General features: G+C 48.5%; 1 protein-coding gene across 2 annotated transcripts in view; it reads right to left on the minus strand.

Moving 5' to 3' along the window:
- The window catches only part of RPH3A (rabphilin 3A), a gene marked incomplete at both ends in the record, with an annotated part of 65,285 nt that extends 60,423 nt beyond the window's left edge, over window positions 1-4,862 (minus strand). The window contains 2 exons of one of the 2 annotated variants that reach the window (XM_080821970.1): window positions 638-649; window positions 4,792-4,862. In XM_080821970.1, the coding sequence (XP_080678096.1) occupies window positions 638-649; window positions 4,792-4,862 (83 nt within the window). The remainder of the gene's footprint in view (window positions 1-637; window positions 650-4,791) is intronic. The other variant, XM_080821971.1, reaches the window with a different exon arrangement.
- Between the last annotated feature and the right edge of the window lie 18,740 nt (window positions 4,863-23,602).

Consider the following 23,602-nt stretch of genomic DNA (forward strand, 5'->3'; position numbering starts at 1 on the left):
ACACACAGCCAAAACCTGGTCTGCTTTGCAGCCTGACTGTTCATTTATTGGACCCAGCATTCAATCTGTCATGCATATTGAGGAAATGAATCCAATTTAAAATGCAAACGTTGCAAGCAAAGACAGGACCTCTGCGTCAAAAGCACTTCGCTGGGAAACCAGGCTGACCTCCCATGAGGTGACAGGGGCCATATGTGTGGCATCTAATTGTCCACAGGCTCTGTTCTGTTCCTCATCACCTTTTATTAATGATAGCAGTTATGTGAGCCAACACGGTCTTTACCTGAGAACATTGTTCCCAGGCAAATGCTGCAGAGGGGGCACAGAGTGGCTAATAAATTTGCTGGAATCCCACAGATTACTAACAAGGAGAAAACTGAGAGCTCCTAAGGAACAAACTCCCAAGGAATTTGTTCCATCCTTTTACCAAGATCGTTTTTTTGAAACTTCATAATTTTTTTCCCTCGAGAAACTTGGTTTTTGTTTTTGTTTGTTTGTTTGTTTGTTTGCTTTTTCGTTATGTAAAATTTGCTCGTTCTTTTTTTTTTAATCAGCTCTCTTTAGGGGCAAAGTTAATTTGATCAGAAAAAAAGATAAAACTCAATTTGTAGAAAAATTAAAGTATCAAAATACTCACTGTTCTTTATCACTGAAGGAAGGCAAAGAAAGGAGAGAGAGAGAAAATAAATAAAGTTAGGAAAGAAATCTCCTAACAATGCCAACACGGTCTGGATGCAACAACCACAGAGTGTAAATTGCAGTGACCTACTTCTGGTTTGGTCCGCCCCCACCCCAGTCATTATCTTCTCATTTTGGCTCATCCAAAAAGGGCTGCTGCAATGTTGGGCTATAAAATGCTCAGCTTTGATTAAAATGACCAATCAGTTCAGCTTATTAATTAGCTGAGCTCATCATTGATGTTCCGAATAATGGATTTTGGTACCAAAAAGAACTCACCTAACAGCAGCATGGCCAGCATCACCCTGGGGGACAAGGAGTACATTGAGGGAAGCCCATGAGCCCTGAACAGTCAGCGGATCATTCCTTTGCAGTACCCCACTTTGGGAAAGCAAGTTCTTCCAGAAAGGAGACCAGCATCTCCATGTACCAGGTGAGCCATCACAGCCATGTCCTGGACTCCCTTTGTGCCTCAGTTTCCACCCCCGACCTCTGGTATTCTCTAACTCGCAGACTGGAAAGCCATAGAGAAATGCCAACCTCGAGCACCCCACGCATTCCCAACACAGGGAGCTGGGCCACCGCCCTCCCCAAGCACGAAGCAGGTATGTTCCCAGCTTTCAAACACAATGACGACGGTGTTTCAAACACCCTCATTAGATTCGAGGAGGCTGAGAGAGGAAGGTATTTGAAAATCATGAAGGCAACTGAAAAGTCACAAAAATAGTAAATGTCTGTGGCTAGCCAGCAGTTAATTAAGAGGCGATTTCTTAATTTACTGGAGAAAGGCATCGGAAGGGGCTGCATTGGGCTACAGCAGACGAGCTTGCCTGTGTGATGACTGTAATTCACCCATTAGCATTTATTTGAAAAATAATGTTAATATCTGGAGGAGACGCGGGCCCAAGGCAGCCCGATGCACGCAGAATGCAAGATGTCTCACAGGAGCCCAGGAGCACTTTAATGAAACTGTGTCCAGACTGCTGGAATAATTCTAATTTAATTGTAGAGCAGATTGCTGGCTTCCTATTGACTAAAGTAAACTCTGATGGATGGTATTTTAATTAACTGACATTTCTTAAATAAAATAAATATTTAACCCCCCTCCACCCTTCGGGTAACTGTTTATCTTACAGAGACACAATTTTTGGTTGATGGAATATTCTCTGCAAAGTAAGTTTGGCTCCAAGAGGACACCATGGGAGGGGCTTGGCGGACTAGAAGTTTCCTATTGACAAGGAAGCCAACCGAGTTCCCTGGTGTCTTCAAAATTATAAAACTTGTAGAACTGGAGGTTTTAGACAGAAGGAAGTGGACAGGGGCTTTTGCTTCAGAGAATATGGGCTGACTAAAATATTCAGAAAGGCCCTTCGCCAATATATAATTAGGTCTTAGATAAATTAGAGCAGAACCTCTTTTTAAAAAGATTTATGTACGTATTTGAGAGAGAGAAAGCGCATGAGCAGAAGGGGAAGAGGAAGAGGGACAGAGATTTCCCAGCAGACCCCGGGCTGAGCACGGAGCCAGATGCAGGGCTCGATCTCACGACCCGAAGATAGTGACATGAGCTGAAACCAAGAGTTGGACACCCAACTCTTGGTTGGACCCCAGCACCCCAGAGCAGACCCTTTTTTAATGCAGTTAAATGCAGTTCTGGGGTTGCTAGAAAGCAAGGGAATGTTCCAACACTGCCTCCAATAAAAATGTTTCCTCTTCAAAAGATTCTGTTATGAGAAAGAAAATGCACATCGCAGACTGAGAGAAAATATGTGCAAAATGTGGTTCCAAAAAGAAGGACATTTATCCGTAACATATGAAAAAAAGAACCTATAAAATTCAATAAGAAGGTAAATGACCTGATCTTAAAAACGGGCAAAAGATTTAAACAGACATTTCAACAGAGGTTAGAAGGATGGGGAACATTACCTAATACATTCAGCATCATTAGGCAATAGGGAAATGCGAGTGAAAACCACAGAGAAAGGCCACTATACACACACACTGGAAGGGTTAACACTGGAAAGACTGGTCATCTCCAGAGCTGGGGAGGCGGCAGAGAAGCCTAGAACTCTCTCCCATGCCTGATGGGGGGAACATAAAATGGTACAACCAACTTGGAATATGGTCTGGCCGCTTAGTGACAAGTCTGCTCCCAAGTAATTACCCAAGAGAGAGGACAGCATCTCTATAGGAGTTTTTTTTTTTTAAAGATTTTATTTATTTATTTGAGAGAGAAAGAGAGAGAACATAAGAGTGGGGAAGGGCAGAGGGAGAAGCTGTCTCCCTGTTGAGCAGGGAGCCGGATGCGGGGCTCCATCCCAGGACCCTGGGATCATGACCTGAGCTGAAGGCAGATGCCTAACTGACTGAGCCACCCAGGCATCCCTCTATAAGACATTTTATTTGCACCCGACCCAGACTAGAAACAGCCCAGCGTTCCTCAGTAGATGGACAGATAAACAAATTGTGGTATATCCACACAACAAAATGCAATTCAGTCGTACAAAGGAACAGACTATGGCTACGCAGAACAGTCTGGACGTTCTGGAACAATAAGGATGGCTCATGAAATAAACTGTGCTGAGAGAAAGAAAAGAGACATCCCTTCCCAGAAAAAGAGCTCACGTTCTACGATGCCATTTGTAGGACATTCTGGAAAAGGCAAACTAACGTGCAGTTATTATAATGTATATAGTTATAGATGAGCAATTACCTAGAGATGGGTGGGGAGGAGATGGAGGAAGAGGCACAAGGAGGCTTCTGGGATGGATGGATTTGTTCATTAGCTTGACTACTGTGACAGCTTCATGAGTATATGTTTTTACAATGACCAAGTTGTACTTTCACTGTGTACTGTCGAAGGTACTCATGTATACCTTTATAAAGGCAATTTTTTGAAAAAGAAAAAGAAGATCGAGCAAACAGAATCCAGGACAGTGAGCTGTGAGCAGGAAGCCGAGGCAAACACCAGCAGTGTCGTTCCAAAGTCCGACCTCAGCTCCTCAAGGGCAGAGAAGCTCAATCTGAGACCCTGACACAGAACCAGGACCCTCTGGGGGTTCCTGGGTGGGGCGGGGGGAGGTTAACATCATCGTGGGGGAGCAGTACCCCAACTCCCGGCAGGAGCAAGAGTGCCGATCCCTCTGAAGAAAAATATCCCCAAAGGAGAGTCCCCAGGATTCTCGCAGATTGAACGAACAATAAAAAATTAGCCAGCATTCAAAGAAACAAGCCATTTTGAGTGAAAATTTGCAGGAACGATCAACAACAGCTTTAGATTGTCCAACAGTCAGTGGCGTGGTGGTGAACTTTTCGCCACGGACGATTTAACAGTGGGGACAAAACTCCACTGGATGCAAAACTGGGAAGAAAGGCATGGCAGCGTATCATTATATACACGGGTATATAACATAACACAGAGAATAACACAAAGTCGTAACATAATTAAGCGATTAATTTTGAGTCTTTATATCCTTTGTGTTGAACATTGTTTAATTGCAGAATTACAAACTCAATTTTTCAGAATGGTTGTGTTTAATAATCAGCTTGCAAAATGCCTGAAAATTGATCAGCCCTCGTGAGCCAGGGTGGTACAGATCTGAGGCATCACTGATTTGGGTATAATAATCCTTGGATACAGAATGTGACATCACCTTCGTGTCATATTTCCCGATTTTTAAATCACTAGGCCAAAAACAAATAACACGAAAACACTTTTGCGAGTCAGAGTCAGCCAGTGGCCTGCCAGTCTGCAGTCTGTGACCTGATCCAACTTTCTTATGTGACTGATAAGAAAACTAAGGCCCAGAGAGGGGCAAAGCTTCGCCTCTGATCACACAGGAAAAAAGCTTGGGTCTAGAAGCAGAACAGAGCCTGGTTCTAAGCACCGGGTCCATGCTCTTCCCGCCGCCTCTACTCTGGGGCATGCAGCTTGAAATCTGCTCATTATTATTCCAAACTTGCAAAGCAGTAAAAGTGAAGTTTCTGTAACAATACCCTCACTGGATTCATTTCTTCCCACCGCAGGGAAGGAAATTCTATTTGTTTCTTTGGGACTCCTTTCTCCCTCGCTGACCCCACACAAGCCATGCCCCGGAAGACGCAGCGACTTACTTTGACTGCAGGGGTCGGTCGCTAGGACACATCCAACGGCTAGAGCTGTTGCTGAATACGGTGTCAGTCATGGTGGGAGTTCGGTGCTCCTGGAAAATAGGAACACGGAGAGGACATCACCCAGTTATGCAGCTGCTCTACATCCATTTCTCAAGTCCTTACTCTATGCCAAGTACTCTGCAGGATGCAGAAAAGAAAGGGAACTTTGCCCAGCTTCTCCATTTCCCAGATGGGGAAAACTGAGGCCCCAAGGGGGAGACTTCCTGCTGGATGCCACACCTTCCCTAGTGGCAGAATCGATCAGGGAGAGCCTTCTTCCTTAAATGCACATTCTTCTCCTTGACTAACTCAGTGTGGGGGAGGGGGTCATCGGAGTTTTTAATTCCAATCCAGGGTCTTCCTACTGGCAGAGGTCATCGGACTCGTTTGCCTGTGCACGTGGCTTGGTCAGCTTGGTCAGCTTGGTCCGAAATCCTGGAGTCAATCCTGGCTTTTTTTTTTTTTTTAATATTTTAACACCAAGCCATGAGAAAATCATGTCAGCTTGCGCTTCATAATAGACCCAGAATCTGCTCACTGCTCTCTGCCTGGCTGGTTACTGTGCTGATCCGCACCACGGCTATCTGCGCCTGGCTTACTGCAGTAGCCTCGTCATTGGTCCCCTGCTTCTTCCCTTGGCTTTCTTCAGTCCACGCTCCACGCAGAAGCCTGTAGGACGTCCACACACATAAGTCACAGCTTGTAAAAACAGCACAGCCACGGTGAAACGCAGAGCCACCATACGACCCGGCAACTCCACGCCTAAGTATCTTACCCACCTAAGAGAAATGAAAACACATGCCCACGCGAAACCCTGTATGCAAATGCTCCTCACAGCATTATTCACAATAGCCAAAAGGTAGGAACGACTCAGTATTCACCAGCTGCTGAACGGACAAACAAGAGGCGGTCTGTCCATGCAATGGAATGTCGTCCAGCCCTAGAGAGGAAGGAAGCGTTCACACCTGCCGCGTGGAGGAAACTCCAAACCATGATGCCGAGTGAAAGAAGCCAGTCACAAGAAGCCACATGGTGTATGATTCCCTCTATAAGAAATGTCCAGAACAGGTGAATCCGTAGAGACAGAAAATAGCTTCTGATTGCCAGAGGCTGGGGGAGGGCAGAAGGGCTGAAGATGAAGGCTATGTGGTACGGGGATTCTTTGGAGAATGAGAATGGGCTAAAATTCACAATTATCATGGTTGTACAACTCTGTGTATATACGAAAAGCCACTAAATTGTCTATTTTTTCCAACCTTTTATTTATTTATTTGTTAGAGAGGGAGAGAGAGAGCACAAGCCCGGGGAGTGGCAGGCGGAAGGGGAAGCAGGCTCCCTGCAGAGCATGGAGCCAGATGCGGGACTCGATCCCAGGACCCTGGGGTCGTGACCTGAGCTGAGCTCACTCATAACCGAGTGAGCCACCCCAGGCGTCCCCTAAATTGCCTACTTTAAATGGGTGAATTGTATGGTATGTGAATTTTATCTCAGTGAAGTCGGGAGAGGGAGATGACACTCTGGAAAACTGGCAGGCTCGTTAGAGCTATAAACATTCACCGACCCTACAGTTCACGAATTCTACTCTCAGGCATAAACCCAAAGGGAAAATGCTCATGTCCTAAAACATGTACAAGAATGTTCATAACCTCTTTATCCATAACAGCTAACTAGAAATCATCCAAGTGCCCATCAGCAAGAGAGCAGATTGATAAAGATGGTCTGCTCACACAGTAAAATACTGGCCCACAGTAAAAGACAAACTCCTCATGTACGTGACAATGGGGGATGAATCTCACAGACACCATGTTTTATGGAAGAAGCCAGCGGCAAAAGAGGATATGCTATTTGATCACATTTACATGAAAGTTAAGGACAGACAAAGCTATTCGATGGTTGTAGAAATCAGCAAATCCATGGCTAACTCTGGGGTACCGAGGGTACTAGCTGGGAAGGGGCAGGAGGGGAACTCTGCAGGGTAGAAATGTTCTGTATCTTCATCTGGATGGTATATACATCTGCAAAAGCCAGGTGTGTACTTTATGTCCCTTTCTTCACCCCAAATAAAGTAAATCAGCCCATGTCACTCATCTGCTCAAATGTCTTCAGTGGCTCCCGATTGCTCCCAGAACAAGGTCTCAACTCCTTAGCATGATTTTGGGTCCTCATGACCTCCTTCTCTTACCCTATCTGCCACTCTCCTCTTGTTCCCTACTCAGCCCCACAGGCCTCCCTGGGCTTCCTCCAACACCCCACTTCCCTGCCCTCCCATCTGTCTGGAACTCACCTGCAGATGTTTGCTTGGTTCATTCTCCTCCCTTGTTTAGGTCTATTCTCAAACGTCACCTCCTCAAAGGGCCCTCCCTGACTGCTCCGTTTAAAACAGCTCCTCCTCCAGCTCCTCCGCTCTGGCTTCTTTCACTGATTTCCCTTTCTTCAGAGCTCATATCCCTTCCCAAATGTATCTTAGGTCTTGTTGATTTGCTTAGAGTTTGTATGTCTTATCTGCCCCTCGCAGGACTTACTCTGTTCTGTTCCCTTCTAATCTCTAACACCTCGCATAGTGCCTGGCACACAGAAGGCGCTTACTAAATATTTGTTGAATGCATGCGTGAGTCTCCTTGAACACGAAGGCAGTCCAGCTGAACTCAGCCAGGCTTCTGTCCTCCGAGGAGCTCCCTGCCTTGCCCCGCCCACAGGGTCTAGCCAAAGAGCCAAGGGGGAGAGACCACAGAGATTACATTCAATTTAAAAAAAACAAAAAAACAAAAAACAACTTTAGAAAGCGGATCACTGTGTCTGGTGGGTCCTGATTTCCCTGAAGGTCTTGGTACAACATAGCCTCGTTTCCTGGGGCTGATTAGTTGAGAAGCCGGGGGCGGGGGAGTGAACTCTCTCTCCTCTCCTGTAGCTGGTGGGATAATTAAATCTGCCAGTGGGTTGAAGACTGGACACGGAGGAGGGAGGCCTCTTACAGAAAAGCCATTTCATCTGCTCCCCTGTGGTTGACATAATCTCCCCAGACTCATATGACCATTTCACTGCTTCCACTTGGGAAACAGAAAGAAAGGAGGGATGGCTCCTGGTGCAGAGGAAATGTACTGAAAAGAAACTTAACGTCTCTTTTTTGCCTGTGGCGGGAGCCGAGCGAGGCCACCCTGGGCCCTGGGGACCCCTGGGCCCTGCTGGGTGCTCAGAGCCTCAGATCCAGGTAATGGGTCCAGTTTGCTGCCTCTGGACTGGACTTGGAATGTTTATTTGAATACCCTGCTTTCTGCTTTGCAGCAGAGATGAAGCACTGCCCTGGGGGGTAGGGGGTGGGGGGGGTCCCAGGAAGCAGGGAGGGCTAGGGCAAGGCTTACACAGTCCCCCCCTCCCCATGAACTCTGATCTCCAAATTCTGTTGCTCTAAAGGTGGAACCTGGCTGCACCGCCCTCCCCCCCGCACCCCCCAGCGTTCAGTCATGCGCACCAGGAGTTCATTTCCTATTAAAATTCTGCCCACAAAGTGCAAGAGCCCTGGCTGTCAGCCCCGTGGAAACGACCCAGCTCCATCCTCCAGGCTAGAAGCCAGCCCGGACGGTACCGGTTGTTTCAACTTTGCCATCCAGGGCTCTCAAAGCACTTCAAGTCTCAGGACTGGACTCCTTGTCCGGTGCGTGCCCTGGTCAGCTGGGCCTGGGCCAGGAGAAGGGATGCCTGAGGCACCGAGGCATTGAACAGCCGAGGGTCGAGACTGGAGAAAAGAAGTCATGTGTCTGCAGGCAGGCCCTCACTGGGGGGACTGGGAGGGGAGAGGGATGGCAGGCACTGCCGATGTCCTTTACAGGAGGGGCGTCCACCCCCCCCACCGCCATACACACACCCATACACACACGCACGCACGCACACGCACGCGCGCACACACACACACACCTCTAGGAGTGTTAGCAGCCAAGAGCTCGGGGCAGCACCATTTTCCAGAGAACTGCCCTCAGCCAACAAAAGCAGCTGCCTTGCCCAGAGATACAGGAGGCTACGCTTGCCCGAGGTGCGGCCCAAAGCCAGTGAATAACGGACAAGGTGGGGATATAAATGCACAGCCTCCTTGGGTCCAGGTGGGACGGCTCTGTGTGCCAACAGCTCCAGAGCTCCCTGTGGGATCGGGCAGAGGCCAGACTCCAGATGAAGCCACATCCCCCTCTGCCCTACACTGTGTCCCTGAGTCATCACTAGTCCTAGAAATCCCATCACTGGCTCTGCTTTCAGAGAACTCAACCTCATGTGGGAGTAGAAGGGAGAATTTTAGGACAGCAGGGCTCGGATCCCTGAATTCATCACCCAGGGCGAGCCGCTTAACCACCTTCCAACCTGAGAGGAGGCGATCCCAAGACGTTCTCCCAGCTGCCTGCAGACGATGCTCCATAATGTCAGGTTTGAGGGGGAGTTAATGGACATGGCAAGCCTCTGACATTTTCAGATGCCCCCTGTCTCTCCTACTGTGTGCTACAGAGAAGCATCAGCACAGTGGACAGGAACCCCGCAGCCCCGGGGCAGGAGCAGCAGAGGGAAACCAACCACTGGATACCAGGAGCAAAAGGAGAGATGCACATGTCCGATAAATTATATAGGATTCTGCCCAGGACCCGCAGAATCTTGGTGTCACTGATCTGGTGAGTTTAATCACCTGTGATAGTCCCTGCCACACTGTAAGCATTTGCAGAAATGCTTTCCTGCTTCCCCTAGACTATATAGTTTCTCCAGCAATGATGACTAACATTTCTTGAGCATCTACTATATGCAAAATCCCATACCTTCACCATTTGCTTGAATCTTTACAATCCTACTCCCAGGTGAGTGAGTGATAGCATCCTCATTTTACAGGTGAAAAAGTGAGGCTCAGAGTAGTTAAGCCACTGGCTTAAGATCACACAGCTACCAAAAAGCAGAGCCAGGATTTGAACTCTCTGCCAAACCCATGTGCTAATCACTACTCTGCTCACACCTACAGAACGTTCCTCCTTGGTTTTAGATTGTTGGATCCTGGTGAGTGTTTGGTGACCAGCAGTCCCTGACTGTATTCCCATCTCTCAGCCTCAGAAACAAGCAGAGACACGCCCAGCCAGCCCCCTCCCTGGAGGTGCTGAAAGAGAACACGTCGGGGCCAAAGCCATGGCTTAGATCCAGTCGTGCAGCTGCAAGTTCAGAAAGCATAAAATCACTGCCTCCCCAGAAGCCAGAGGCTCTAGCTCTTTTTCCTGGACACAGGTTGCCCCCAGGCCTGGAGCAAGCTCCAAGACCCAGTCTGCTTTCGATCATAAGAGCGACAACACCAACAACTGACAGTTCCCATATCGAGGGCTTACTACCTGCTAAGTAAGTGCCTTTCACGTTTTATCTTGTTCAGTCCTCACGGTAGCCTTCGACAGAGATGTTCTTCTTACCCATTTTACAGATGAGTCACTGAGTCATGGAGCGTTTAAATGGGCTTCCCAAGGTCCTGCTTAAAGTGTGTCTAGGAAGCAGTCTAAATGCCTAATACTAAGCCCGGGCTAGCCTGTGGTGGCCCATCTGGACGGCGGCGTGCGACACAGCTGGAAGGAATAAGGAGAGGATTTATGACGGATACGGCTGCCTCACTACGATACACTGCCTGGCGTGCAGACCAAGACGTAGGACGATGTTCCAGAACAACACCACTCGTGTGCTCAAGGGAAGGCAGGATACGTGCGTGTGACTTTGGGTTATACATGCATAAAGGACCACTAAAGAGTGAGCATGAAGCAGGTAACGCTGCTCACCTCCGGGGAGAGGGACTGAGGAGCTGAAGCTGAGCTGGGAGGGAGAATTTTCACAACATTCCCTTTTGGATTTGCAACCGCGGAGCTATGTGAGTTATCTCAAAATAAATGAACACTTAGTGTTTTTTTTTTTTAATGTAATTTAAAATAATAAAGTGCTGCAGTGGCTGCCCATTGTAAGACTTAAGGCCTCCTCCTTGACCTCAAAGAACAGCCAGGCTCTTCTGCCAGCTACCCTCCCTGTCTGTCTGACCGTGCGCCCGTCACACTGGCTTTTCCAGCTATCAGGCCTTTGCCTCTGCTGTTCTCTCTGACTTGACAGCTGCTTCCAAGCACTCTCATGAGGATGATTCCTTCTCATCCTCTGCTGGTCTCTGCTCAAGCGTCCCCTCCTCCAGGAAGCCTTCCCCGACTACACTCTCTAAGTCACCTCCTCTAACCCCATTGCTTACTCTCCCTGTTTGTTGCCTTTATAATACTGTGATTTGCAATCATTATTATTTTTTCTTTATTTCCTGTTTGTCTCGCCACCTGTTTTGTGAGATCCACGACAGCAGGGCTGGGTCCAGGTTTGTTCAACAATTGTAGGTCTGGTGCATGCTGGGCCAGCTTCACAACCTAGGCAGCCACCCAGGGCTCCATGAGCAGAAGGGCCCCGAGCTTGCCTTAATGCTCTGCTGCTACCGGCTTGAGATTCTTAATAATATTCGAACAGGGGGGGCCTGCATTTTCACTCTGCAGCCGGTCCTGAGTACAGTATACAGTAGATGCTCAGTAAATCCTCACCCAAGCTCGGTGAGCACAGCAGGCACTCAACAAATCCGCGTGTATGGCTCAGAGCCAGGCCCGTTCCAGACCTGCCCCCCGCACAGCTTGGTGTTAAGCCATATGCCACTTGCAGCTGAGACTACTGTCAAGACTCTGTCCTGAGACCGGAAAAGCCAGATTCCAGAAGCCTGCCTTTCTCCCTCTGCATTTTGTTCTGCCTACTTCTCCTTGGCACTGTTTGCTCAGGAACCATGCCTCCAACCACCGGAATTCTCCAGGTCTTCTGTTACTTTCCGAGGAGCTGAAAAACCAGCTCTGAAAGCCCTTTTAGCTTCAGAGCTGTAGCAGGTTTCTGGGACACTGCAGGGCACTCTTGGGGGGGGGCGTCTATGGGGCACTGTAGGGCATTATGGGGCGGAGGGGGCCTCTATGGGGCACCACAGGGCACCGCAGGGAACTGGCGTGAGCTGCCGCTGTTGGCGCAGAATTCGACGCCACAGTCGGCCTCCCAGCCCCACAGTCTTGGAATTCACCCAGAAGCTTCGCAGCAGAACCTGCAGCTACCAGGGATGCCACCCAGTCACTCCTATCTCTGTGTGTCTCTTTCCTGTCCCTCTGCTCTTCCCCGGAGTCCAGCCTATCACCGCTCAATTAGGAATCTGGAAAAACTCACTCACACCATCTGATGGTGTGGGAAATGCAATTTGCACCAAGGACCTCAAATGGGGGGGAGACTGGGGGTGGGTGGGATATTCCAGAAACAGCGTCCAGGCTGAAAATATGTTTTGTTTGGCCCATGCAGTGTTTTTTAAAAGTAAAATCAAGCCAATATTCTAAAAAGCATGGGATTTAATTAAAAATACGGATTGCCAGCTTCTGTTGAGAAATAGAAGAATCAGAAAGTATTTATAGAACATCCATTACTATGTGCCAGACACTGTTTTAGGCATTGGGGATACAACAACCAAGCAAACAAACAAGGAGGAAAAATCACTGTCCTTGCGGAGCTTATCTTTTAGTGGGGAGGACAGATAATAACCAAACAGTAAGGCATTAAGACTAAGAAGCGGGATTGATGATTGAGAGGGAAGTTTGAGTTTGCATAGGTATTCAGAGGAGGGCTCACTGAGAGGTAATATCTGAGCAAAGACCTGAAGTGGGTAATGGACTGAGCCACATGGCTCTCTGAGACAGAGCATTCCAAGCAGAGGAGAAAGTAAGTGCAAAGGCCCTATTCGTTTTATTTTCTGCGTGACTCTGGCAAGTCACTTAGTCTTTCTGGGCCTTAGTGTTTGCATCTGTAAAATGAGGACATAAAAGTTCCCATCTTTGTTATATTTACCTTGCAGGGTTGCTGGGAAGAGCTGATGAGTTAACACATGTGCAGGGACTTTGTAATCCAAACTCCTTTTCAAGTATTAGACAAGGAGGTCATTGCTAATGTTATCTAAGGGTCTGGCTAGGGAGGAGAACAAAGGTCTAATTTCCAGCGATTGTTTAAGCTTGAATGAGACATTTCAGTGGATTAACGGGCGTAGAGATTTCTTGGTTTTGCCTGTTTGGCATTTCTCTCTCTTTTTGTGGGTAATGGCACCCCAAGTTTCCATCAGGAAACCCTCCCTCTTTCAGTATCAATCTGTGTCGCTTAGAAGGAGCTCATCCATTCTGGCCCCTAGAAGTGGACCAACTTCTCTTGCCAAGCCAGTTGGAGCATTATAGCCCATGGGCTACAGCAGCTGGTCCAGGGATAAGCCCATGACCCAATCTGGACAGATGAAGGCCCGTCCTCTGGGATTGCTTAGCTGGTAGAACAGAAACCTGGAGCTGCTATTATCACTTCTGCCACCACATGGGAAATGCCTGCCAAAGGATAAAAGTAGAGCTGAAAGATGTAAAGAGACTGAGTTCTGATGATGCACTGGAATGCTGGATCCAGCCATACCTGAATCCATCATGGCCTTTTTGGCAACCAGGATCCAATATGTTCCTCCATTTTTTTTTTCTTCTTGAGTCAATCTGAATTGAATTTTTGCCATTGCAACCCTCCTGAGCTCTATATGTCTTCACAGACCAGCCACCTTGGAGCAAACAGGGATGTCAAAGGCAGCACGAATTGGCTGAGGCCTGGGGAGAAATATGCCAGCCTTCGACAACCCCCTGAAATACCCCCCTGTGCCAGAGGCACTGCCACCCAAGCTCAGGCCTTGCAAGAGGACAGGAAACATTTGTAAAGCTTCCTCACCAAGGCCTGCTGAGACCCTGCACTGACAATTAAAATTCAGTGACAATAAACAGCACTAATTAAAAGCAAAACTAAGTACTTAATAAGACAAATGAGGTGACGGTATTAAAAGTCAGGATGAGAGAGCTGGCATTAATTAAAAACAAAGACTAATCTCTTTCCTCCTCTGAAAAGGCTGTGTCTGTGTGTGTCTAGAAAATGCTAAGATTCATTAATGTACTAAAGGCCACAGGAACAGGAAGATTCTGGTATTGGTTCTGTCTAGGGGTTGGGGTGGTGAGGGTCTTCTCAGAGAGGGGGACATTTGGGCTGGGCCTTGAAGGATGAACAGGACTATGCAAGACTGAAAAGATGAAGATGGGGACGTGAGAGTGACCAAAAACTCAAGAGATTTCAGGGGACATGGCAATGTTTGTGGACTGGAGAAATTCACGGGAATGGGGTGATTGGAGGGCAGAGAGCAGGGGGGAAACAGGACGGAAAAGAGAGAGCAGGCCATGATTAACCCCATGGCCTAAAGCAATCTCTACCCGGCCAACCCTGCTTGGAACCCTTCTGGATCCTCAAGGATCCAGAAGCTAAGACCCCATACTCCAGGAGAGTTCGGCAGGGGGACCTAGGGCATGGGTGTGGCAGCCAAGCCCATCTCACCATCTACCAGCCTCACAAGTGTATTCCCCTCCCTGAGCCTCAGTTTCCCTGTCCATAGAATTGGATCTCAAATTGTAACTATCATGAGGATTAAATGAGATGGTGTATGGGAAGGCCCCAGTTCGGGGCCGGCACAAAACACCTGCTTGTCACGTGGGAGCTATCATGAATTTGCATTACTATTAATAATAATGATCTCAGTTGCCTTTTCCTAAAGAGATGGGAGCCCAGCTCTGGCTCTAGAAGGCAATGTCCCAGGGTTTTTGAAGCCAGAATAAGTACATGAAGCATGATAATGATGAATAAGGGAAATGACAATATGGGATTTTATCCTACGAGGCAAACAGTGCAATTGTACTAAAGCGCGGATGGTGTGTTGAGTGTGGTGGTGGTGGTGAGCGCTGCTGACCAACTGTGTGATGGGACTGCCCTTCACTCTCCCTGGGAAGCTGGGAGTGGCCTCATGAGCCATCTTGGCTAGCAAACGTTCCCAGGTGGAAACAGAAGCCAGTGCATTCTTTTTTTTTTTTTTTAAATAAAGTTCAATTAGCCAGCATACAGTACATCATTAGTTTTGGATGTAGCAGCCAATGATTCATTAGTTGCGTATAACACCCATGGAGGGTGTAACACTCACATTCTTCATCACATTCCCCTTTCCCTGTCTTGACAATCCTGGAGGTGTGAGGATGGAGCACCCTCAGCCTGGGCCCCTGGGGGAGGATACACGCCGAGCAGACACCCCTTACTAGCCCCCGCACCCAGTCTGCATGAGTGAGAAACAAATCTGGTGCTCCAGCCACTGAAACTGTGGGGATTACGTGTTCCTGCAGCGACCACCTAACCCAGCCTGTCTGTGCTTCCCGATGGCCAGGACTGCACTATTTCACGTGCAACATCTCCTTTGAGCTTCAGAACAATCCTAGAACACACGATTTTTTATTACCCAGTTTTACAGAAACGGAAGCCCAGAGAAGTCCAGTGCTTTGCCCAAAGACACACAGCCAAGAAGTCTCAACGGGTGTACTTTCACACACCGAAGGCAGGGGAAAGCATGCAGAATGGGTCTTCCTGGGAAGAATGTCTCCTGCTGGACAGGGGTACCCGAAACCTTTCTTTCCTTCCCGGGGTTATGATCTCTCTGTGCCCTGAGTCTACAAAGCCAAACACTGAGCTACAAAGTGCACACACTGTTACAGAACTCTCTCCAGGGCTCCCTGCGCAGACCAGCCGATCACCCAGTTCCTTGATAAAGTGGAAACTCGCCTTTGTTGTGTTGTTAACCAAGCTTATCTCTGCTCCAGCTAGGCTGTGGTGTGCAAGGAAGAGGAAAAGCTCAGGATTGATTTTTGTGTCGGCGCAAGCATGGCCAGATACACGGGACTCCAAACAGGAAAATGGGATGAGCCAGGTCTGCGTATTAAAACAAGCCATTTAGCTTAATGGCCCCTGGCTGCCACTTGAGCCTAAGTTACAATGAAACTCGTTCTGATTAAAACCCAGCTGGAACGGACTTAGCTGCAGCCCTAAATCTCATCACACCACACAGACGACAAGCGCCATCCTGACCCCTCCTCAGTGTCAAGGTCACACTGGACTTTCCAAGGACGCAGACCTGGGTCTTTTATAAATGAGCCTTCTCACCACTCTGCTCCATTGACTACTGATACAAATAATATACTATCTGGCTAACAAGATATTAGTTTATAGGATTTATATATACATTTATATTTTTATATAATTTGCTGTTTTTGTATGGCAAATATGGTGGCATAGTGGCAGCATTGTATGGTCCAACCCAATAATAAAAATAGTTTTTCTGGATATCTTCTAGTCACTCATCCAAACGCATTCACCCTCCACCCAGCTCTGCAACCTGGGAGAATGCCCTGTATGGGTGCTTTCAGAGGCTCTCCTGCCCTCTAGCTCCTGGTTGGGTCTGTCTAATGGGAGGCAGCAGCAGGAGACCCGAAGTGGGCAGAGAGAGGCTAGGGCACATACTCTCTGGCCCCCTCCTGCTGGTCACCATGAGCTGGCTGCTGGAGGTCACAGCTCCTGTCTGGAGGACCCCTCCATACAATCCTTTCTCTTCTGTGTCCACAAGTATTCCCTTCTGGCGCCTTCAGGCCTAGACAGGCTGACAGCTCCCTCCATCGAATGCTGGGCCATGGAGCATCCAGGACCTGCTGGATTGCTTGTGTGACTATAAATGTTTCTCCATTAAGCTCTCCTCATCTGTCCCTCTGGGTGTGAGTCCAGTTCCCAAGGGCCTGCGAAATGCTAGGCACTGTTCGAGGTTATATAACTCACCTAATCCTCACCATGAGCCAATGAACGATGAGTTTTCCTCTTCACAAGTGAGGCACCTGGGGCACAGAGAGGTTCAGGAACTTTTCCCAGGTCACACAGCTAGGAAATGACATGGAGAATCCCAGCAGTGTGATTCGAGAGCCAGTACAACAGGTGGGAGGTACAGTGAGGGAGACGAGCCCAGGTCAAGGCTGGCTTTCTCACCATTGGAGCTATCAAAAGGAGGGTATGTGACTGTGAGAGGTGAGGAGCTCCCATCACTGCAAGTAATCCAACACAAACAGCAGAACTATTTGTCGGGGCTGCTGTAAAGAGGGTGACATGCGTTTCCAAAGAAAGGAACAGTTCAAGTTCACGGACTCCTCCCAGTCCATTGCACTAACTCCCTGACTTGGCCTGACTCTCTTAGCAAGCAGGCAGAGCCAGTGTCCTAAGACAGAAAGATAAAATACTCTGGCCTCAGATGCTCCCTGCCCTGGGAAAATGCATATTTCCACTTCATCCTTGTGAAGCAGAGGCAGTCAGTCAGCCCAGGAAGGGCTCCTAGTTGTTTTCTCACCTTGGCACAACACACACACACATACACGCACACACATGTCACCCTCATTTTCACCCATGGTACAAATTCCGTGACAGAATTTTCCATTGAGAGCTCAGGCTTTGGAGTCACCTGGACCTGGGTCCAACTGCTAGGTAAACTCAAGCTGGGTGAGTCTGGACAAACTATTTAACTCCTTAGAGCCTCAGTCTCCCCATCTGTACAATGGGGGCTGTGACGGCACCTACTTCCTAGGGCTCGTGAGAGGTGGGAGCAGAAGACAGATTAGTAAAGACTGCCTTACCCAGTGCTGGCACAGATGTTACCCAGGGTGTTGTTCTAGAACCTCCGCCACCCAAAAAATAACGCAGGTTCCAGAGTCTCTGGCCAGGAAGGATACCTCCTGCCTTTCAGTGTGGCCATGACCACTTCCCTTGGGGCGTGGATGCCAAGAAATCTGAGACCAGTTCGAAAAGAACAGAAAGCTTCTCTTCATTGCCATGAATACTAGACCTTGAAGACCTGCCCTGCCCAGACCCTCCTGGCACCAGGTGGGAGGAAGTAACAGAAACAGGAATTTCAGTCAGTGTTGGCTGGTTCATTCACACAACGAACCACAAAGTTCCTGTCTCTCTCGCCCATCCCCATGGAAACAGCCATCAGAGCATCAAATATGGACGGAGCACTCTGTGATTTACAAAGCCCTTGGTCTTCATGATCACGGGGTTAGGTGGGCATGAGAGGAGTGCAGAGGTTGAGGGGGGCCAAGCCGCCAGGGTTCAAATCCCAGCTCTGTGTGTTCGGACAGTCACTTAACCTCTCTGTGCCTCACTTCCCTCATATGAAAATCAGATATGACAATAACGGCGAGAACAGCACCTCCCTCCGGGTGGGGGACACTGAGAGATTAAATGAGCATGACGTATGTTTCAAGCACTCAGAACAGCAGCTGGCACATGGTTGGTACTAAATAAAGAGGAACAAGCCACCCTGGTCACATCTCTGGGGAATAAAGGCTGATAGTAACACCTGTAATGCCATTCGTCATCTATCAGGTGCTGGGGCCACGCTGCGTCATCTGCTTACACAGGCTCCGGTCGTGCTTGGCAAGAGACACCACTGAGTCCCTCTCACAGAAGGAAAAACTGGGGTTTTAAGGGTTAACTGGCTTTCCCCGGGATCGAATCAGAGCCAGTGAATAGTAGGGCTGGGAGTTAAGCACAATTCCACTCTAAATACTCACCTGCCATCTTCTTCCTCCTGCCCATCCCCCCTCACAGAGCCCCCAGATCAGCCGAGAACATTCATTCTGTTCCAGGGCTGAGTCTTCTACACATGTGGGGACTTAGCACAGCTGTCTCAGGAAATGGGGGCAAGGAGAAGGGAGGTATCGGCCCAAAGTCTCCAGCTAAGCAGATGACAGAGCCGGTGTCCAAACCCCAGATGTCATAGTCCATTTTTATATGTCACACACACACACACACACACACACACACACACACACACACGCACACACAAAATTCCTTCTTGGTGCAGCCAACAAATCACCGTCCATCCTTTGACTTGAAGACCTTCTGAAGAGACATTATGTTACAACGACATCTGGGGGCACCTGGCTGGCTCAGTCAGTTAAGTCTCTGCCTTCGCTCAGGTCCTGATCTCGGGATCCTGGGATCGAGCCCTGCGTCAGGAGCCTGCTTCTCCCTCACCATCTGCCACTCGCCCTGCTCATTCTCTCTCTCTCTCAAATAAATAAATAAAATCTTTAAAAAAAAAAAACTACATCTGAAGTTGATTTAGTTTCTTTTCTTTTCAGAGCTACTCACTCTAGTAGGTGACGCATTTTATTGCATGAGGGGCCTCTCAGCATCCAGACTTCCAGGGACTTACGTGAGCTCTTGAAAGTATATAAAGCCAACAGCAAAAATGTAGGACACAGGTCATGGGCCAGTTTGTCCTGGGGCAGCAGAGAGGCTGTTAAATTGATGTCCCTCAACAAACATGCCTTCCACCTTGAGTAACCCCTTCCCACACTCACTCTGGACTCAGCATGTAGCTTAAGTCAGGAAATATGACCTGAGCAGAGCTGAGGTCCCCATCAGGGGGCCATGCACCGAGAAACGGAAAGGGTAGCTCCCTAAAAGAACACTGGAGTGTTGGTACCACGGAAATGAGGAACCCATGTCCACTCCCCATCCCCCCATGGAACTCTCAGTCTGTGGACAATGATTTCTGTGAACTCTGTGAAGCTAAGCTCTGAGTTTCTGGGTTCTAAGTACGTGGCGAGGGTTCTCCCAGGTGGAGAAAGCCCACCTGAGAGGCCGGCCGGCCCGGAAGAGAGCAGAGCTAGAGGATCAGAACTCTGTCCCTAATGCTATTTTTGAGCCACTGGATACAGTCAAGCCTCAGCTGTTTATTGTGGCCTCTTCTAGTACATTAACCAGTAAATGTCCCTTTGTGTCGCTTAAACTTGCCTGAGTGAGGATTACGATCAATGGAATCCTGATTGATAAACACACACTCACTCACACACACTCAGAATCATTCCTGTTATTTGCAAATTCTGTACTTGTGAATTTGCCTACTGACACCTAGCCCCCAAAACAATACCTGTAGCACCTTCACGGTCATTTGGCATGCGCACACACACGCACGCACGCACACACACACACACACACACACACACAGAACAGCCAGAAAAAAAACCGAGTGGCCCAACATGCATATTACCCGCTCGAGTCCGACGGGCCACTCTGCCTTCAGCTCTCATACCACACACAGGTCTTTTTCAAGGTCTTGTTTAATGCCACATTGTTTGCATTTTTATTGCAAACAATAAAATGATGATGATAAAATGGTGATTTCACTGTTGAAAATGGCCCCTGAGCCCAGCGCTGAGGTGCTGCCTGGTGTTCCTAAGTGCAAGAAGGCTGCAGTGCACCTTATAGAGAGCCTCCATTTGCCTGACAAGTTCATGGGCCATGAGTTACAGTGCCATTGGCCATGAGTTCAATGTTAATGACTCAACAATACTATCTACTGTTACGGACTGAATGTTCATGTCCCCTCAGAATTCATGTGTTGAGACTCTACCCCGACATGGGATGGTATTAGCCGGGCGGGGGGCGCCATGAGAGGTGATCAGGGTTAACTTAAGTCATGGGACTAGGACCCTCGTGACGGGACTGGTGCCCATCTAAGAGTTCTCTTGTCTCTCGGCCCTCTGCCACATAAAGACACGAGAAATCAGCAGTCTGCAGGCCAGAGAGAATCCTCACCAGAACCCGACCCTGTTGGCACCCTGACCTCAGGCTTCCAGCCTCTAGAACGGTGAGAAAGAAATTTCTTTTAATTTTTTATTTATTTACTTATTTTTTTAAATTTACTTGACAGAGAGGTAGGCAGAGAGGCAGTCAGAGAGAGAGGAGGAAGCAGGCTCCCTGCTGAGCAGAGAGCCCGACACGGGGCTCGATCCCAGGACCCTAAGACCATGACCTGAGCCAAAGGAAGAGGCTTTAACCCACTGAGCCACCCAGGTGCCCCAAGAAAGAAATTTCTGTTGCTTATAAACCATCTAGTCTAAGGCAGTTTGTTACTGTAGCCTGAACAGACTAAGACATGTATTGAATGAGATGTCTGTAAGCAGAAACACACACAAAACAAAGGATATGAATGGGTTGGTTGAGGAAGTGTGAGGAGAAGCTTGCAGGGACCTAACCCCCGTTATTTCCCTCGGGAGTGATGATTCAAGTATGTGCTAATTCAGCGATCGTGGTGACTTTGCAGAATAAAACTACTCCAAATGATGAGAGTCAACTCTCTCTCTCATACGTATATATGTGTGTATATAAAGTAGATAGTATATTATATGCATAACGTGTAATGATATGTTATATATCTTATGTATATGCAAATGTTTATATATATAATATCCTAGTCAGCAAGTGCTCCTACCTTTCCACTTTCCCTTTCACAAGGAGGACTACTAAGTGGGGCAAACACTTAGGAGTTTGGTCTGTCTTCGGTTTTATTTTTTCAGAGTCTGGTGGAGGCAAGGGGTAGATAATGAGATAATTGATGTAAAGAGGCAATTTGGGAGGAAAAGTGCCAAGGACCTACAAAGTACTGTCATTATGGCTTGTTTCCTGGCCAACTTCTCCCACGAGATGCCCACCAAGGTGCATTTCAAACCCCGTCCCTCCAACCATTCACCTTTCTGGAGCAGAACGAGGTGAGCTGGAAGGATGGAAACCAGCCAGGAGTGAACACATTGGTTTGGGGATTTGCCAGGGACGGAAAACTTACAGGAATTGTCTAGCATGCGGCTTTTCTGGAGTCTGATCGGATAATGAAGCAGGGCTGGGAGCAAATGGGTTTCTAAGTGTCTTTGCCATCTCTAAGCACCCACGGCGTGGGATCCGAAGGGAACGAGATTTGCAGCGAGCTGGGCGGGGGGGTGGGGGGGGAGGGGCCCGTGGTTCCTCTCACACCAGCCTGCAGCTCAGTTTCTGCCATAAACCGGGTCACTGATGAGGGCTGATGTGAGGGAGTCGGAACGTCCTCATCTTTCAAAGCGGAGGACAAGTGAAGAGTGAGCCCTCTTGGCCCTGAGTCTTAGCTCTTTTTGAGAAAAGAAACTTGAGGAAAGAAAAGGAAAGCACGAAGTTCATTTTTCTCTGAAAGCTAAGTGGAGGCTTGACAGTTATCTGTGAGTTTTTGGACTGGTTTGAATGACCAAGCTGCCGCTAGAAAATCAAGACAGGAGGCAAAAGGGTCCCTCACAAGCCTTCATGGGACCTGGGGATGCAGAAGCCTTGAGTGGAAAACCAAGCTCCCAGAAAGGCAAGTTCTTCTGGCAGAACAGAAACCAGGGTCTGAATCTAGAGGCCCGAGAGGGAGGAAGTGACGCGAGACTCCGCCTCTCCAACAGCCACCTCACCTGGTGTTTCTGGAGACATCCTCCGGACCTCCCCTCAATAATCACCCTTCCTAGGAAGCCAACCTGTGTTCAGCTTACGGACCCGTGAGACAGGAAGTGGCTAAATCCAGACACTTCACGGCTGCGTTCTGGCTCGGTCCCTCGCTAGTCTGGGACCTTGGGCACGTTCCCTGGCCTCTCTGTACCTCACTTCCCTTGTCTGGAAAATGGGGGCTATAAATGCTCCTTCTTCTCCGGGCTGGTGGATGAAATGAGGCATGCAGAGTTCCCAGCATGGTGCTGGCCCATACTAAATGCTCAGTAAGTGGGAGGTCTCATTACAGGAAAGAAAAAAAAAAAAAAAGACAATTCTAGCACAAAGTCCTGGTTGCCAACCACAGCCTGTAAGGTCTGAACTTACTACCCTCCTCTCTGCTTCCTCCCCCTTCAGTGCCTCATGTCCATCTCTCCTCCCCCAGGTGCAGTCACCTCCAAACTGACGAGTGCTGGTGCTCTTTAAAATTCTCATGTGGCAAGCCTTAGTGTGACGGATTGCGGGGAAGGGCAGTAAAAAGGGCTAATTCCAGCATACTGGAATTAAAATAAAATAGAATATGCAAAATATATAAAAACTAAAAACAAACAAAAATGCCAATTTCAGGATCCTAACCAAACCACCTAAAGAAGAAACTCGTGGTGAGTGTCCCCATCATACTTTTTGGAAATCTGCTGGTGGTTATAATGTGCAGCCTGGACGGAGACCCACCTGCTGAGAACCACGGGCCCTGCTCCACACACTCTTTGGGTCCCTGTCCCTCCTGCCCAGGCATCTCAAACTTGGTCATGCATCAGTCCCCTGGAGGGCTCGTGAAAACAGATGGATGTCCCCCTTGCCTGCCTTGATGTTTCTGTTTCAGGAGGTCTGGGACCGAGCCTGAGAGTTTGCACTTCTAGTAAGTTCCAGGTGACGGCGATGCTGCTGGTCTGGGGACCACACTCTGAAAGCCACCACTTTATGCCAACGCTTGAAAAAGGGGACTCACGACACCAAGCTTCCCAGATCCCAGCCTCCTTTCTGCGGGTAACACTCTCTCGCCCTGAGTCAGAGCAAATAACTCGGGGCTGTGCTAGTCACTGTCATCAGAGATCCGGGAAGGCCAGCGGGGAGGCTAAGGGCTTTGGGGTCTCACCTTCTCTTGTTTCTCTCCTTTTAAAAACAATCTACCACTTCAGAATCAGTCCCGGAGCATTTGCTGCCCGTTCTTCCACAAGCGGCCCAAACCCTTCGCCTGCAATGCAGGTCTTCTTAAATATTGAATAAGTCTGCTTCCTACCAGCGGCTGTGGCCCAGGCTGAGGGAATGTGCATACGGACTAAGTCTTAATGTGATTAATCAGGTTAAAAAGATCAGGCTGCTGAGCTGGTTTTGGAAAAGACCTTCACTTCTTCCCCATCACCGAAATCTCTGGTGCCTCAACACCTCCCCTGTCCATCCCCCACCCCTTCCTGGGGATTTTGGGGCGGGGGGTGGTTCTGCTGCAGCTTTTGCTGTTCGATGAACCATTAGG

Source organism: Martes martes (assembly GCF_963455335.1).
Source record: "Martes martes genome assembly, chromosome: 13".
In the NCBI taxonomy this organism is placed as follows: Eukaryota; Metazoa; Chordata; class Mammalia; order Carnivora; family Mustelidae; genus Martes; species Martes martes.